General features: G+C 47.4%; 2 protein-coding genes across 2 annotated transcripts; one reads left to right on the top strand and one right to left on the bottom strand.

Moving 5' to 3' along the window:
- Positions 1-1,596: 1,596 nt before the first annotated feature.
- On the top strand, positions 1,597-4,920 carry LOC118231155 (inhibitor of growth protein 2-like). Its single transcript, XM_035424705.1, has 2 exons — positions 1,597-1,928; positions 3,522-4,920. Exons 1-2 carry the CDS (start codon positions 1,787-1,789, stop codon positions 4,268-4,270), a joined length of 891 nt encoding a protein of 296 aa, XP_035280596.1. The 5' UTR covers positions 1,597-1,786; the 3' UTR covers positions 4,271-4,920.
- A 663-nt stretch (positions 4,921-5,583) lies between these two features.
- LOC118231318 lies at positions 5,584-17,897 on the bottom strand. Its single transcript, XM_035425016.1, has 17 exons — positions 17,648-17,897; positions 15,983-16,848; positions 15,533-15,672; positions 15,225-15,353; positions 14,541-14,872; positions 14,061-14,194; positions 12,770-12,898; positions 12,301-12,548; positions 11,889-12,054; positions 11,099-11,300; positions 9,679-9,809; positions 9,130-9,263; positions 8,430-8,584; positions 7,881-8,087; positions 7,536-7,630; positions 6,984-7,108; positions 5,584-6,023 (listed from the first exon to the last, which is right to left on the bottom strand). Exons 1-17 carry the CDS (start codon positions 17,780-17,782, stop codon positions 5,755-5,757), a joined length of 3,597 nt encoding a protein of 1,198 aa, XP_035280907.1. The 5' UTR covers positions 17,783-17,897; the 3' UTR covers positions 5,584-5,754.
- Between the last annotated feature and the right edge of the window lie 20 nt (positions 17,898-17,917).

The following is a 17,917-nucleotide window of genomic DNA, read 5'->3' as shown; positions in this document are numbered from 1 at the left end:
GTTTTGTCCCCATTGTCTTTCGTTTCTATCCTGTCCATGAAACACAAATACAGCCATTTTTTATGGGAGTACGTTTGCCAGAAATTTGTATGGAATCATTGTGCCATCTAGTGAAATATTTTCATTACTACAAACATGGATGTCATAGAGACCTGCAAAAAAAAACTTCTTAAAGGGGAGGAATATTGTCTATAAACATATAAAGGCTCATTCGCTTTACAAATAAAAACCCATCTAGCTGTGGATCTGCATATTGGTATCAGTTTGCACATCGTAAGTAGCTCACAGCACTTGTTCCATTCATATGTAAAGAGTTATCATCCCCTTTCTGAAACCATATTCAGCCTGCAAGATAAGCACCCTTTTTTCTGCCCATACTGAAAGTATCTATATTGTATGTGGTTATCTGTGGCACTTATGGGTCCTTTGGTTATGGTTCAAGGAATTTCTGAGGATATGTATGCTGTCCTACAAAGCCTAACTGCAGTAACTACGCAAAGGGTAAAACTGAGAAAAATGGCTTTAAAGTGTTTTAACTGGCCAGTCGTCGTGGTTTTTTGGGCATAAAAATTACCTCATGAATACATGTACAATTAGTGCACTTATATACCTATAACCCATTTGGCTGGCCAGTTAAAACACTTTAAAGCCATTTTTCTCAGTTTTACCCTTTGCGTAATTACTGCAGTTAGGCTTTGTAGGACAGTATGGTTGACCACCATATGAGGCAACATCTTTTTATCACACTTTCGTCAAAAGTTGTGATGGGAGACAGTAATACAATGTACTCACTGAACCATGTATAGAGACATTAGGCCTCATTCACAAAACATGCGTACGATCACATTTGATCATAAACTGTGTGTAAAAAACATAAACGTGTAAAATTTTAAGTCAGCATTCATCACCTCATATACCTGGGATATGCACAGAAACGAAGGTGTGCACTTGTATCACAAATCCCATATTAGTTTTTTTTTTTCGTAGGAACATTTTTAAGAAGAACAGTAAGAATAATTAAATAAAAGTTTAGTTAATTTGTCCCTATGTCTCCCACAGACTGGCATAACTCAATGCAGTGATGAAACAGACTCACAAAACAAATATAAACGAGCCATGTCAGACAGGGAGAAAATAAAACAGCAGGAACAGGAAGACTCAGAGGCACTGTGTGTAATTACGAAGGATGGAAGTGACAAGAATAAGGTGTTTCTATAAATAAATTTCCTCAGCATTTAAATACTGTTTTTTTCTTTTTGTCTGTGTTTTACATCCTCATATCTCACCTTTGAACAAATGTTGTTTACAATGCCCCCCCTCACAATAATATAATATAATAATATAATATAATATAATATAATATAATATAATATATGTCCTTCATTGATAGTTTATCTGTTGCTGCGCAATGAGCTCCATTAACTTCTTATGTTAGAGGAAATCGAATCCTGAACCCCCTAGTTAAAATGCAATATAAACTGGAGGTAGTATTTCTTTAAAATTCCACCATCTTTGTGTCCAACCCACTGACAAGGAAGCTGCGGGAAAATGCAAAAAACGCGGTGCATTGCCTTATAAGGCATGTTTCAGCTCATGCGCAGAAAGCACAGTTTTGTTTGAAGTGAATTGCAGTTAGTCCGGCGGATTGAGCAGCACGAAAAGAATAGACAACTAGGTGTAGTAGCACTGATATCGTAGACATATTATTCTCCTTGCATGTGTTTTCGTAGACCATTCATTTTCTCTCCGCGTAGTTTGTTGATTTGCTTAATGCAGTGCCATCACAATGTTGGGACATCATTACCCAAACGTGGAAAAAACACAACTGGTCAGTTACGTGGAGGATTATCTTGAATGTGTGGAGTCTTTGCCTTTGGACATACAGAGGAATGTTTCATTGTTGCGGGAAATTGATACAAAGTATCAGGGTACGTACCTCTTTGCATGAAGCCATTACTTTGTTACAGTGCGACCTTAAAGGAATTCACAGGCGACAATGCAACACTTTGTTAGCTGGCATGCTGATTTGTGTTTCTCGTGATGCAGTGCTGCCGTACAACCTAGATATAAAAAATCTTCACGCAAGCTACAGCTTTATAGATTGGTCGATAGTTTATTAGCTGGCTAATAAAACACATCGTCTCGTTTGATCGTAAATTGAGGTAAACACAACGAAGCGCTCTGAAAACTGAATGGTCCTGTTTGGGGTGTGATAGCTATGCGCTTTGCTAGGAAACTGAAGTAAGCAAACGGATCAGCCATTTTGCCAATAATTAGAGAACTCCGAAAGCTAGCTTGCAAGCAAGGCAGTTGAATAGTAACGAGGGCTCCACAAAAGCGTTTAGCGTCAAGTACAAACTGTTACTTATTGATATAGCTCAGCGGGTGCCGTATTTGTTCGATACAGTAAGCTTTTGTCCTTCATTGTTTGCTAGCTAAATTAAAACGACGACGCTCATTTTCTACTTGATAAAATGGCAAGCGTCTATAAGCAGAGTGATCTGCAAACGTTTCGGAGGGTCTACGAGACTATTTCAGTCTTTATTGTTACATAAACAAGGTTTTGCACGCAAAACTTTAGTCGTACCACGAGCTCTGCACTCGCTCGTCGTTGCCTCCGGTTCATTCACATAGAAGTGAAAACGGATAACAAGATGACATTCTATTTGGAAAATGTAGCAAGTTTGCTCGCCACTAACACCCAGACACTAACAGCAGTGGTATAATTCAGCAAATTCGTTCAGAGAAAATCAAGCAGTTGGCAATAGATTCAGCGCCCTGCTCTATCTAAACATGTATGAAATTCATTTGGCCAAGGAGCTACTCACAACTCGAACAGTGCATGTCGTCACTTCCTCCGTATCGTCGAAAGGTTTGACTACGGAAGCGGGATAGTTCGACCGTATACAACTTAAAGTATTGTAGCGAGAACGACTTTGCTCCTGTTACCTATATTCAACGCTGTTGTTATTTGTAATTGATTACAAAAATGTTATTGATTTAACCAGTAAATCTTCTAAATCCTGTTGACTAGGCTAGTAGAGTACCACTCCATTATTAGTCGACCACCGTCCCATGCGCTGAAACATGCGTTTCATGAGTACTGTCCTATAGCAACTTCATGAGTGCTACGACTATATATATGAATGAAAATGTTCAATACAGAGATCTGGGCTTTGATGCCGATTATGTTCAGATCCTGCCAACATAAGGCAGCAAGGCGTGTTGCTGAAAATATTTTGATGGCTTAAGCTAGAACTCTGCTGTGAATAATTAACATTTTCCATACATCTATTTTGGCGGAGAAGACTAGGCTACAGATAGCCTAAACGTGAGCTGTCCACATATTATTGATCGTTGTTACCAGCATGGGGAAATTTGTCGGTCACTGTTATGGTCAAGATGAAAGCATAGCCCACAATTGCGTGCTGGAGGGGGAAAAAATACTAGGAATGACATGTATTCCCTTCTTGGAGACACTGATTAAAGTAAAGAGATTTCTGTATGGCTGTGTTTTGCAGAGGTGCTGAAGGAGGTCGATGGAGTCTACGAGAAGTACAAGAAGGAGACTGACGGAGGCCAGAGGAAGCGCCTGCAGCTCCAGCTCCAGCGGGCCCTGATCAGCAGCCAGGAGCTGGGGGACGAGAAGATCCACGTGGTGACGCAGATGATGGAGCTGGTGGAGAACCGCGCGCGGCAGATGGACTCGCACTCGCTGTGCTTCCAGGAGCCCGCCGAGGCGGAGAGGAGCGGCGCGGCCGCCGCGGAGAAGGCCAAGCCGGAGGCCGCCGCCGCCGCCACCGCGTCCACGCCGCACCCCGAGCGCTCGTCGGCCCGACGACCGCGCCGCCAGCGCAACAGCGAGAGCCGCGACTCCTGCCACGGCGGCGGCGGTGGCGGTGGTGCCGCCGGGGCCGGCGCCAACGGCGTGGACGAGCCGGGCGAGGAGCCGCCGCCCCGGGAGAAGAAGTCGAAATCCGCCAAGAAGAAGAAGCGCTCCAAGGCGGCGAAGCAGGAGCGCGAGGCGTCGCCGGTGGAGTTCACCATCGACCCGAACGAGCCCACGTACTGCCTGTGCGACCAGGTGTCCTACGGCGAGATGATCGGCTGCGACAACGAACAGTGCCCCATCGAGTGGTTCCACTTCTCCTGCGTGGGGCTCACCTACAAGCCCAAGGGCAAGTGGTACTGCCCCAAGTGCAGGGGGGACAGCGAAAAGACCATGGACAAAAGCATCGAAAAGACGAAAAAAGACAGGAGGTCTAGGTAGTGGACTCATTTTTTTTATTTTATTTTATTTTTTATGTTTTTTTCTTTCTCCTTGTTTCTTTCCTACCGTTATATATGCTCGATAAAACAATCTTGTCTGAGAGGCTATGCAATCTATGGCGTTAATACAATACTGACGTGTTCAGACATGGTCAGTTTGATGGTGCATCCATTAAAAAAAAAATACACAACATGATCATAAGCAGGTGCTGTGCCAACACTGGTATATTCGCGTAGATTGCCAGGTGACCTCTTGTAAGAAAACCGAGAAAGTCATCGTCATAAATACTACAATTCACGGTCCCCGTAAGTCACCTCTGTCAGACACAAAAGTGGAAATGCACTTGGGGAAGTTTCATTTGGCATTAAATTTCCAAACTGAAATGAAAAGTTTACTTTACTGTCATTGTGGGGAATGCATTCTTTTTCTAGGTCTTGTCCAATGCAGGTCTGTGAACACATAACGTTTTGATATACAGTATGTATTTTTTGTGTGTGCGTGTGTTTGTAAAACAAGAAAGATTTGGCCTTTTAAATGTCTTCCAAAAACCAGTTACTACTTACTTCACTGTTGTATATTTTGTTCATCATTTCTGATGCGATCTCCTCAAATTTGCAGTATTTAAATAAACCTGTGACAGTTGACTGTTCTGAGTATTCTGGGAGCCATTTTTCTTTGTATACTGCAGCTAAGGTTTGCCTGACTAATTATATATGAAGCATTTCAAGTTACTTGTCCTATTCTTAACCCTTGAACTGTACTGTTTATGAATGTGGCCCACTAAACGTTCCTATATTGCGTGTTTCTAAGTGTGTGGGTGGGAGGGGGGGTGTTGAGTCATTGTGGACCCCCAATATTTTGAGGGACCCCTGTCGGAAAAACCCAAGGCCTGGATCGTGGCTGTCCAACCCTGTTCCTGGAGATCTACTGTACTGTAGGTTTTTGTTTCAAACCTAATTTGGTACACCTGATTCTACTAATTTGCAACTCGATGAGATCTCAAGCTGTTGAACGAGGTGTAGATTAAGGTTTACACTCATTCTAAAAATAACAGTGATAGACTGTGAAAATGCTAGTCCTGCTTTATTCCTGCCTCAGCTTTTTCCAGTGAAATGTTATAAGTGAAGATGAAGTACGCCTGTAAATCAGGGGTATCCAATCTTCATCTGAAATGGGCCAGTGTGGGTGCAGGTTTTAGTTTTAGCCCAGCACTTAAGACACCCGATTCAACTAATCATGGTCTTCAGTGAAGACCTTGATGAGTAGAATCAGGCATCTTGGCACTGGGCTAAAAACAAAAAAACTGTACCCACAGTGGCACTTTTCAGATAAGATTGGACACCCCTGTTATGAATGATAAATGTTCAGTTGGTGATTGGCTGGACAGACACTGCGGATGCCCATCGCCCCCTGGTGAGTACTGGTTGACCGTGGGAGTCTTTTTGGGGATTATGTCATCCTCAAAGGGCCCACTGCACACAGCCTCAGCGGTTTGCCGTCTGCGCCGACCTGTCGACCTCTCCCTCGTCTTCGCTGCTGCTGGACTGCTCTCCGAACAGGTCCTCCCCCGAGGCGGGGGTCCTGGGGCCGCCCCCCCGGGACGTCAGCCTCAGGGTCACCAGGGTGGGGCTGTCGCTCAGGCCCAGCAGGAGGGTGCTGTCCTCCCCCAGGACTGACAGGCACTGGATCCGGCTGTCGGGCCTGAAGACCGAGAGGACGGTGCCACCATCCAGGTCCCAGACGCTGGCCTCACCTGCGGGAGCAGAAGAGCCACCTGACCGTCACACCCAATCACCTCACAGCTCAGAGCAGGGCTGGCCAATCACGTTACAGCTCAGAGCAGGGCTGGCCAATCACGTTACAGCTCAGAGCAGGGCTGCCCATTCCACGGCTGCTTCTGGAGATCTACTGTCCTGTAGGTTTTCTCTCCAACCCTAACAAAGCACACCTCATTCAACAGCCAGAGCACAGCTGCCTGAAAAGAGATATCAACAGGCAAGCAAATGAGCTGGAGATACCAATGTTTCTAGGGTTGCTTAGCCACAGCCAGTACTGTGGTAATATACTACGATAGATATCCACATACAAAATCCTTTAGATAAGAGACTTGTTTTCTTGAAGCCACAGTTACTCTCTGCAGCAATACACTCAGACTGGGGTGTAGAATGCCCTGAGAAAGCAGATTCATTCACAACCATTCATTCAAGTCTTCTTTTGGCATTCCAGATACAATCTGCTCCAGATTCCATCCTGCTTGCCAAGGATAACTGTAATTATCTCTCGGTAAGTACAACGCAGAGTTAGGATGCTGCTCGAAGCAGCGGTCATCGCGGTTAATCCCAGCGATCAGAGACAATGAGCATACTCCAGGCACTATCCAAGGCTTCTACGAGCTTGCCAAGATGTAATGAACTTTGAGATTTTCTGAGAAAGGGATGTTATTTTGGAAGGTACATCAATAACCATGGCAACGCCCGAGGGACCTTAATTTCTCGCAAGAAAACATGGTCTTGCTTTTTTGAAATTCTTATCTAGTCAGAAGGTTAGTAACCATGCAAGTAATTTTACACACATCTGATTGGGTGTTTTTCCTAACCTAACCACAGGACCGAGCTATATAATGAATATACCTGTATAATTATAATGGATGTACCTGTATAAATATAGCGGATATACCTGTATATATATACCTGTATAAATATAACGGACGTACCTGCGAGCAGAACGGCTTTAGCTCCTTCTTCAGTAAGGAACAGTTGACTGCTCACACCCACAGTGAGGCTCTCGTACCCAGGGATGGTTTTGTGTCCTCTCCTGAAGGGGTCCCATACTTTAAGTCTAATAAAATGGGGAAAATATGTCAGTAAATACACTGGGAAGAGTTCATCAAAGGACAGTAGGCCTAAAAGTGGTATATTTCAGTCAACAGCTCGTCTTGAATTTTACTTTCCACTGTTAGAAGAACTGAAGGTGTCAAGATTGACAGCCATTAGAGAGTGTTTATTACATTACACAACAGCCTATAGGGGGCGGAAGAGAGCCACGGGTAGGTTAGTGCATAAGCTGCACCTTGTGTATAACTATTCCGTTTTTACAACTATGTCCCAGCATATGGGCTAGTAAACACATTCACTTAATGTAAAGTCATTAGGTCAAGTTTTTAGTCTTGATATTTTTTTCTGTTGTGCAATATATTGTACATTTAGCTACCCTTTACCCGGCCTACTAAAAGGGACAAGTTGCACCTGCATCCTCTTGGACATACCTGTTGACTCCCGTGACGCCAAAGGCAATTCTACTGGCAGAGCTGCTGATTGCCACACAGCAAACCCCCGGCTCGTTTTTCAGTCTCTTCCTGACCTTAAACACGGTATGAAAAAAAACAACAAACATTTACTCTTCCAGAAACCTGATTCTAAAAGTTCCATATTTATCAACTCGCAAATTTTGGGGGTGGGGAATGGGGGAGTTGTCATGTTTAAACTAACATTGTCTGTTGACATTGACAACTGTCCACCAGATATGCTAGCTTTAATTACAGTTAAGAGCACCCAGGCCTCCATGGAGGCGAGCTGGCCACAGAGGGGAGGGAAGCGGGACCGTGACACACCTTCCCCTTGTGTAAGTCCCAGAGCGTGACGTAGCTGGCCTTCTCCGCGTCGTTGTAGTTGGAGAGGACCAGGTGGCCGCCGGAGTGGGTGACGGCGGCGGCGTGGAGGAAGAGCATGGAGTCGCGGTCCTCCAGCGTGTGGAGGTGCGCCTGGGAGCTCACGCCGAAGACCACCAGGTGGTGCGCGAAGTAGGAGCACACGACCACCTAGCAGCGGGTCGCCGGGGGTGAGGGGGGGGAGGGGAGGGGAGGGGAGGGGAGGATACAAACAACAAACCTTAAACATACACCGCAGGAGCATCTAGGAAACAAAAACGGGTGTGTCACAGACTATCATAGATGCATGGAGAGCTGCAAATAAACAGGCCCAGTACACCTGCATTGATGTGGCTTCTTTCTGATTCTGCCTTTCAGTAGACCAAAAAAAAAAAGCATTTCCACACTTCAAAAAGAAGGCCCCATAACTACGTCAGACCCTGCGTTATTAACCAAGCCATCTCCCCTGTGGCCCCCCTGAGCGGCGTGTGATGACATCATTAATGACCTCACCTGCTCGTCCCCGCTGAGCAGGTACTGGTCCACGGCGTTGTGCTTCTCCCGGTCCAGCCGCCGCTGGGTCTCCCTCTCCCGCTGCGCCCTCCTCTCCCGCCGCCTCCTCTTGGCGGAGTGGGTCTCCGTGCGCCTGTCCCAGGGCATCACCAGCGCTGGAGGGGGGGGGCGGGGGGTGGGGGAGCGGGCACAAGAGAGGCACCACTAACCCAACTGTCCTGGGAATAGTCGACGCATGCATGGCCTGCAAATAAATGTCTGATAAACTCTGGCGCATTTTGGTCTCCCCTTATGGGAGCTCCCTGAAATTTCTGCATGACTGTCACATGGGGAGTAGTCACTGCATGGCGTAGGTTGCCAGGTCATACAGTAGAGGCAGAAACTCTGGGGGCTCTCAAGACCAGGCTTGATACGGTGCTAGATTCTATCTAGTTTGCAGGTACACTGAGCCCTAGGTACACTTTAGTGGTAGGAAAATGGCAAGAATTGTTGGGCTGAATAGCCTGTTCTCATCATCATATTATGCTATGCTATCCAATGCTATGTTATAATATGCTGTGTTACTTTATGTTGTTATCTTGTGAAGTTTTATAAAATAGGGCCCAGCTCTGTGATCTATACCTTTATATTCCCACTGATACAGTGATCTCAGTAATCATTTGAGTAGTTTAACAAGTCCAAATTTCCTTGGTTCGCATACCTGTAGACTCCCTGAGTGGGATTTCTTGGGAATTTTTGTCCAAAAATGAGCCGGACAGAAAGGACTCTCTGTGAGTTACTTTCAGTCTGCCTTTGATGTGGCCCGACTCCAGGTCCCAGAGGATCAAGTGATCCCTGTAATTAAATTCACCATTTTCATTTCAATCACTGCAGGAATGCATTCAGTGGAAATAACTGTTAGTTTTTAAAAATACATTTATATAAACTACACCTGGAAAGAAAAAATATTTCAAAGTCATTGGGGATTTCTAGAACACGTGTTTGTAAAGGGATTTATAATGTTTTTTCAGTAAGTCAGAGGTCACACAGCTGAAGCAGTATCACAAGCTTCATTGTTTATCATGTGAAACCGTCTACCCCCTCCATCTTGGAAGCAAATATGAACGACAGCGCTGTTCTCAGGCGCAGGACAGCCGCTGGGGCGAGGGGCGGGGTGCAGAGGCTGCTGCCGTTCTGGGGGCAGCGTTTCGGTGGCCTGCGGTGTGAGGAGTGTGGGGTTATGGGATGTGTGTGAGGAGGACCTGCTCACCGCGTCTCAGACAGGCCCAGGAGCAGCTCTCCCTGCAGGAGCCGGTACTCCTGCTGAGGACAGGGAATCACGTACAGCCCCGACTGCCTCTTTATGTAGCTCTTCTTCAGCAGGTCATAGATCAGCAGCGTCTGTTCAGACACGGGGAACACACACACATACACACGCACACACACACACACACACAGGCATACATACACACGCACACACACACACACACACATACACACGCACACACACACACACATACACGCACACACACACACACACACACAGGTATACACACACACACACACACATACACACGCACACACACACACACACACAGGCATACATACACACGCACACACACACACACACACACATACACACGCACACACACACACACACACACAGGCATACACACACATACACACACATACACACACATACACACACACACACACACACACACACACACACACATACACACGCACACACACACACACACACAGGCATACACACACATACACACACACACACACACACATACACACGCACATACACAGGCACACACACACACACACAGGCATACACACACACACAGACACACACACACACACACAGGCATACATACACACGCACACACACACACACACACACAGGCATACACACACATACACACACATGCACACACACACACACACACTCATTTCATTAAGTGAAATCTATATCCTTTGATGGCATTGCACCAGCTCTGTAGCTTTTCCAGAGCTGGGCACAAAACCAATCCTTCAGCAGCTCTGATATGATGCGGAAGATAACGGCAGGTTTTAAATAACCGCGTTTACCAATTATAAATAGCATGAAAACTGAGACAATCTGAGCAAACGCCTGGAGGCTGGGGCTTCAGCATGTGATAGTGGCAGTAGTCCTGTGTCATTGGGAGGTTTGACAGAGTGCTGGAAGACAAGCATGGTTTAGGATACAGCTATAGAGCACTTGAGTGTGCATGAGTGTGTCTGCAATGCTCTGGAGGTCTGGAGTATAGGAATGGCTATGAGAGTACCTGTCTGACTGTAGTTGTGTCTGCAAAGGTGTAAACAGTTGTATGGTTGATACTGGTATGTCTTTGAGGGTGTGGGTAGGTCTAAGACTGGCAATACCGTGTCTTCTAAGGTGAAGGTACCTGTAAGATTAGTACTGCCATTTCTTAGAAGGTGTTCGTAAGATGGAGACAGTCATTTGTGCAAAGGAAACGAGTACCTGGAAGGCTTAAGTGATTGTTAAGGCCTGGGTACCTGGGAGACTGAAGTGATTGTTAAGGCCTGGGTACCTGGGAGACTGAAGTGATTGTTAAGGCCTGGGTACCTGGGAGACTGAAGTGATTGTTAAGGCCTGGGTACCTGGGAGACTGAAGTGGTTGTTAAGGCACAGGTACCTGGAAGATGGGCATCGGCGGTTCGGTGAAGCTGGCGGTGCCGCGGTCGGTCAGGATGTACAGCTTCATGTCCCGGGCCAGCACCACGTCCGCGCTGTCATAGAGACCGTGCTCCACCCTCACCGGCCTGCCCCTGTACCCCGACCTCGCGACGTTCCACACGCGGACCGTCCCGGGGCGCAAGCTCCGGCACACCACGTACCTGCGGCGAGCGGGGCGGACCGAAACCCACCTGACATCAGCATGCATGTCTTCTACTTTAATTCTGAACATACGGTCTGAAAATAATTATTTTACTTATTCATTAACCATACAGATTAGGTTGGCTGAGCACGCATGCCCTTTTGCAACAAAGTGAATTCCCCCTCAAGTAGCCTAAACTATACCTTGGATAGACCACCAGTCCATCACAGGGTACACAAACCATTAACTCACACATTCGTACCTAGGGGCAATTTAGATTTTCCAACTAACCTGACCCACATGTCTTTGGACTCTGGGAGGTAACTGGAGTACCCATAGGAAACGCACGTGGAAGACACAAACTCCAAACAGAACGGCCTCGTCTGGGATTCAAGCCCAGGACCTTCTTGCTGTGAGGTGACAGCCCTATCGACTGCACCACCGTGGTGCCACCCCAAATGATGCTGAATAATGATAATGATGAGTGAACTGGTTGCCAGTAAACTTCTTTCACTCATTCCAGCTGATAAACCGGCCTGTTCATAAACCAGGTGCCCACAATGCCTCAGCACGTTTTTATTTTGTGTACCTGCCTACTCAAGCCTACCTGGGGTATTTGCTCATGGGTATCACCTCTGCGATGCCATCGCTCTTCACTTTGTGCACGTTGTAGGTGAGGGACTGGTCGTTGATTCCCAAAGCCAGGTTCCACATTCTGAGGTAGGGTTCGCCATTGCAAATCCCGAGGCAGAACCGCATGTCAGAACAACAACCTTGAAGACAGCAAAGGATACTGTTAAACCGGGCCTGAAAACAAGGAGTTTTTAATCAACACTGAAAGCTAACTGACACTTTTGGTCATCATGGACATGCAACTGTGTGTTCACCATCACCTGCTTTAAACACGCCTGTTAGGACAATGATTGAAAACATGTGAATGCTACTTAGCTCAATATCCATCGCCATAATACTCAGCAGGGTGTGTAGATTTTTTAGTACAACTGATCATTCTCACTGACCTCCTTTCACCAGGCCAGAACACCTGGCCAGGTGCTTGTGGTCCTCCGTTTCTATGTTCCAGGCGATGATCTCTGTGGTGGCAGTGTCCCATGATTGGCTGAAGGCCACCACGTGTGTGCCGGCCCTGTTGACGGCCAGCTGGGAAATGTAGTCCTGGCTGCATCCATAGATGGACCGCAAGTACTGGAAGTTCTGCATGCCGAAGAGTTCGATGTGGATTATATTATCGTGTCTCTTGTAGGGGTACCTGAGGGAAACCATTGTACAGAGGAGAATGCTTATCATGTGGGCTATCCTATTTAATCTCTTAACGAATAAAGTAGCAATGATTATAGGCTTATTTTTAAATGATGAGTACTGTATTATGAACATTACTGCCCAATTAGATATCTACACAATTAAATATATTTTCCTTGATGAGGTTACTGGTGGAAAGTTTTATTATATTTTTTGGATTTTTTAATGTACCTGCAGAACAGAAGGAGGTACTCAGCGGTTAGCTCCACCCCCTGCACAGAGGCGGCACCGTGGTGGGTTGCCATGGTGGACAGCAACTCCCCTTTTGCAGCACTGAGCACTGCTGCTTCCGCCCCACTCCTGGGAAGAGGGGTGGAGAGACAGAAGCTACATTATAACTATGTTCTATGTCAAACTTCATTGAAATAAATAAAAAATTATCACAAAAAAATGAATACCGTACCATTGCCGACGCCAGTTCTACATCATTTATATTATATTTTATATTATATATTTTTTATATTATATTATATTTTCACCCAATCCATGAAAATTGACAGTATTAGAACAGCTTTGGGTTGCCATACTAAAGACTAAAGTTCCTCCTGGCCTAGGTACAGTTTCCACCATAATCAAATTGGTAAGTGATCCCATAACTGTAATCTTACCAAGGAATGAAACAAGATCAAAGATAAAGAGCTCCTTTTTGCAACGGTGGTTCGCATGCATACCAACACCAGACTGATATTGTACAAGGCTGAGAAAATGTACCGACTGTACAGGATTACAGCCAATGGCATCTGAGAAGTCGTCCATTTCAATAATTAAACAGTTCTTTTCAACCCCCAGCTCGAAAGCTGTTAGGAACTGTGCTGGACTGACTTGACACCTTGTATACAATTAGAGAAGGGCTATTATTTAAGAGCATGTCCTCTTGAAAAAAAATATACACCCTTAATGCCCAATCCATCAAGTAATACATGCAAACAAAACCACACAAAACAAAATTAGCCACGCGCCAAATTCGGCCACTTGCCATTTCCAGTGACACTTTAATCGTGCACTCAGAGAAAATTAATTCCTCTGACCTAATTTATGTCACAGGGAAAAAACCTAAACCATCAAGAGGCTTTTATATGCATTCACATCATTTAAACTCTTTCAATCTATGCTCATTAGTCAATTTCACAGTGACAGAATAGTCTAAAATATCCACTCTTCAGTCACCAAACACAATCCTCCTAACGATTCTTCCTTCAAGGCAGCATGAAGCTTCATTAATGTCCCTTTCAGAAACGTACTTTTGCCCTCATTTGCATTACATTACATTACATTTATTTAGCAACTACAAAACACAGGTTGGATAAGATACAACACTCATTTCGTACAGCCATCACTGCTGTCTTTACCACGGCATAAAAAGGTTCCTTCACCAATGCAATAGCCAAAGGTCACATGATAGCTAAAGGTCAAATGATAGCCAATGAGGTCGAATGAGAGCAGTCCAGCCCAGCACGGTTACCTGTAGGCAAACAGGACGTAGTCTTTGAAGGAGCCGCGGGACACCAGGATGGTGTGGTCCTTGTGGATGGGGTCACACTCCATTGCTATGGTTACACGACAGAGCTCTCTGCAGGAGTCCGCCAGGTCAAACACCTGACAAAGGTACACACACAGGCTGGTGCATGGATTTAGCACTGAGTCATATTAGGCTCTCTAACCCTGTTCCTGGAGATCTACCATCCAGTAGGTTTTCACTCCAACCCTCACAGAGCACACACCTCATCTGACAGCTAGACATCTTGTTGAGTTGCTAATTAGTGGAGTCAGGTGTGCCAAATCAGGGTTGAAATGAAAACCAGTAGGATGGTGGATCTCCAGAAACAGGGTTTGTTACCACTGCTATTGCACATGCTGGTTGGTTTTACCTGTGCTGGAGCTGACAAGAGTGAATGTTAGAATGTTATGAACGTTAGCATGAACGTTAGCATGATAGAATTACTTTCACTAAGTGGCTCCCATCGTAGAAGGCCACCAGAAGCCGTCCACCAGACGTGGTGGTGACCACCGGGACGTCCAGGGAGTCGCTCTCCGTGTAGAGCACCCTCCCCGAGGCCACCTCCAGCACCAGGAGGGTCTGCTTCATGGTCAGTGCCACCGCGGCATCATCCATGCACAGGGTGACGGAGTCCACGTGACCTCCGACCCCATGCAGGGTCCTCACTGTGCAGCCCAGCTCCAGGTTCCACAGATTCAGCGTCCCGTCGCGCGAGCAGGACACCGCCACCGTGCCCTTCTGTCCCCCGGCGAGGGCCGTCACGCCATCCAGGTGACCTGTGGGGGGAGGAGAGGGGGGTAGGGGGGCAGGGGGGCAGCCGGTCTCTGGTTATCCTTGGCAATCTCAGTTTCCACAAAAATACAGATCACAGATTCTCGGTCAATAGAAAGTAGAGGTTGTGGACGGGTACCTGCTAGCAGTGAGTGCTAACGATTCAGTAATGATTTTAGCAGTGAGTAGGTGTAGCAGTTGTGGATGGTATCTGCTAGCAGTGAGTGCTAATGTTTCAGTAATGATGTTAGCAGTGAGCAGGTGTAGCAGTTGTGGATGGGTATCTGCTAGCAGTGAGTGCTAATGTTTCAGTAATGATGTTAGCAGTGAGCAGATGTAGCGGTTGTGGATGGGTACCTGCTAGCAGTGAGTACTGCAGGCCTCCAGGGGGCATCATGCAGCTGAAGGAGGGCACAAGTACAGGGAAGGAGGAAGATCTGCACTGCGCGAGGAGGGTGTGCAGGTGGGAGAACTTTCGAGGGTCACCTGGAAGAATGCAGGTAGAGTTACAATATCATCCATCCATCCATCCATTTTCTTAAACCACTTATTCCTGTTCAGGTTCATGAGGACAGAGGCTGGAGGCTATCCCAGCATTCATTGGGCAAGAGGCAGGAGTACAGAAAGAGCAGGGGTGAGTGGTGGGCTCTGAGATGTAGGGGTACCTGGAGCCACCGGTCGGTCTTCGTCGATAATCCGGTACAGGCGTCCCGACAGCTGGGCCGCCAGCTGACAGGGGTCCCTCAGAAGGATGTTCCTGGACAGCTGCAGGGCCTGCCGCAGGACCGTCACATCCAGAAGCTCCCTGCGACCGACAGAGACACAGAGACACGCAATCCCTCCTTCCTCCATACACCTAAGCAATCAATCTGCTATACTGTGCATTTCAGCCTACCATTAAAATGAGTGCCAATTCATACTACAAAGTGTCTGTCATTATATCTGTCATGGACGGACTTGACAAAACACACAACACTATCATACAGATCTATTAATATTTGTCATTTTCTGGGGTGCCTGTATTTGCATTTTAAAAGATAATACAGGAAATGAACTGGCAGTGACATAAGCTATCACTGCAATCTCCTTTCCTTTCTAAAATTCGATTGGCTTACTTTTCGACGATTATGCCCGCCTTCAGATCCTCTTCGACGAACAGGACGGACAGGCCCCAGACTTTGTGGAGCAGGAACTCGTAGTTGAACAGGCACTCGGAGAGAAGCGGGGCGGCCTGGCCGGACCGGATCAGGTGGAACGGCAGGCCGTGAAGCTTGCGGAGGTTGAAGACGCGGCTCCTCGCGGAGTCCGTCTCCAGAGTCCACGCCAAGGGCTGGAAAACGTGGCCGTCCATCTCGTCCGGACCAGACAGGAAGTAGCTGGCAAAGTCCCTGTGGACGGAGGTCTGGGCCTCAGGTGTCTTCATGTACCTCTGCTTGCACACCTGCGTCAGAACCGAATGACTCCAGCGGTAGACCAGCGTGTCGTCCGTCTCCACCTCCGTCAGGAGCTCCCCCAGGTCCCTCCTCAGGCCCGCCCAGAGGGCGTAGGGCACTTTGGGCGGCACAGAGGGGCGGTGGGTGAGCTCCACCTCCCTCATCACTTGGCCGTCCCGGGGCAGCAGGCCGAGGAGCTCCTCCTCTGTGATCCCGTTTCGGGACAGCGATATGAGCGAGGCGGCCCTCCTCACCAGCCGGTCGCCGTGCGCCCCCTCCAGGCGGGACAGGACGTGGCGGTACAGCTGGGGCAGGTCGGCGGGGAGGGCCAGGCCGTCGCGGGGGACGAAGGAGCGCCACAGCCTGGATTCGGCGTAGGCCGTGTCCATGTAGAGAGGGGAGGGGCAGGACACGCACGCCTGGCGAAGGATCTGCCACTGCCAGTCCTGCAGTCTGCGCCCGTCCTGCTCCAACCGCCGCTCCAACGCCTCTGTGATGTCCTCCGGGCTGAGGGGGGGCAGGGGAACCACGCAGGGCTTCAGGGACTTCTGTTAGAGGGGCAAAGAACATGTGTCATTAAAAGGGATAGTTCCCAATTTCTAAGTCACTAGTGATGCTGAAAATCTATAGAGATTGTCCAGCCTTGGCATTACAACGGAAATGGAGCTATAGCTAGTGAGGCAAAGTGCAGTTTAAATGAACAAATGCCATAGCGTTCAGATCCCATTATATATGTCCTACAATATGTTCTCTATTTTAAGGCTCATTGGTTCTGTCCGAACACATTTGTGTCAGGTGTGACTTTTCCAAGATCGCGCCTCTGTTACTCTGTAACACAACGATGACTTTTTATAGGCATTTATCGGCTAAGCACTGGTGCTTCCACAGGCTCGGGAGATTTATGAGCCCTGAGGCCCTGGAAAAAAGAGAGGGAAAGAGTTATGGCTGTCAGCGGCGGCCATTCTGGCTCTGTGTCGCTGGAGCGGGGCTGATGTAGTGAGCACTGCATTATCCACTACATTACAGGCATTGATAAGAGCCGACACATAACTTTAGAGTCGAGAGGAAGGGTCATACACCCGTCACCCTGGCGACGGTCTGTTTGTTTTCCTTCTGAACTGTGTGCCGTGAGCAGAATTATGGCCCACTCTTCCTCATACGTTGGCGTCTTTTCAATACATTTCCTGAGAAGGCCTTTGTTCTGTTGGCCCAAAAACCACCATCTTGTATGCTACTGTATATAACAATCTCTCAGAAGTGTTTGTGTTGCATAGCGATATTTTTCCTAATAACAAGCGTTGACTTCCTGTTTCCTGTTTAAGCCGCGGGGGGGCCCTCTCGGTGTACCTCAAGCATCTTTGCGCAGGCGGAGTCGGAGGAGGCAGACAGGAGGAGGCGCACGTGGGGGGGGAAGGGCCGGAGGAGCCAGGACAGGTCAGAGCCGTGCTCCTCGGACAGCTCGTCCAAACCATCCAGGACCATCAGAACCGGACTGTCCTCCGGCACCAGCTCCAGCAGGGAGAAAAACTCACTCACCAGCTGGGGAAGGTCCTTCAAGCAAGACGTGTCATACAGTGAGCTCCATAATGTTTGGGAGAAAGACTTTTAATTTTTTTT

This window comes from Anguilla anguilla, chromosome 7, assembly GCF_013347855.1.
Source record: "Anguilla anguilla isolate fAngAng1 chromosome 7, fAngAng1.pri, whole genome shotgun sequence".
In the NCBI taxonomy this organism is placed as follows: Eukaryota; Metazoa; Chordata; class Actinopteri; order Anguilliformes; family Anguillidae; genus Anguilla; species Anguilla anguilla.
Note: the sequence above shows the minus strand (reverse complement) of the source record. Positions and strands in the feature narration are given on the sequence as shown.

Excerpts from the sequence above, each read along its gene's own strand:
- LOC118231318 (XM_035425016.1), bottom strand. The coding sequence starts at position 17,782 with ATGGTCCTGGATGGTTTGGACGAGCTGTCCGAGGAGCACGGCTCTGAC. Across the intron at positions 12,899-14,060 it reads TACGTCCTGTTTGCCTACAG|GAGTGGGGCGGAAGCAGCAG; the intron begins GTAACCGTGCTG and ends CCCTCTTCCCAG. Across the intron at positions 12,055-12,300 it reads TTCTGGCCTGGTGAAAGGAG|GTTGTTGTTCTGACATGCGG; the intron begins GTCAGTGAGAAT and ends GCTGTCTTCAAG.
- LOC118231155 (XM_035424705.1), top strand. The coding sequence starts at position 1,787 with ATGTTGGGACATCATTACCCAAACGTGGAAAAAACACAACTGGTCAGT. Across the intron at positions 1,929-3,521 it reads AATTGATACAAAGTATCAGG|AGGTGCTGAAGGAGGTCGAT; the intron begins GTACGTACCTCT and ends TGTGTTTTGCAG.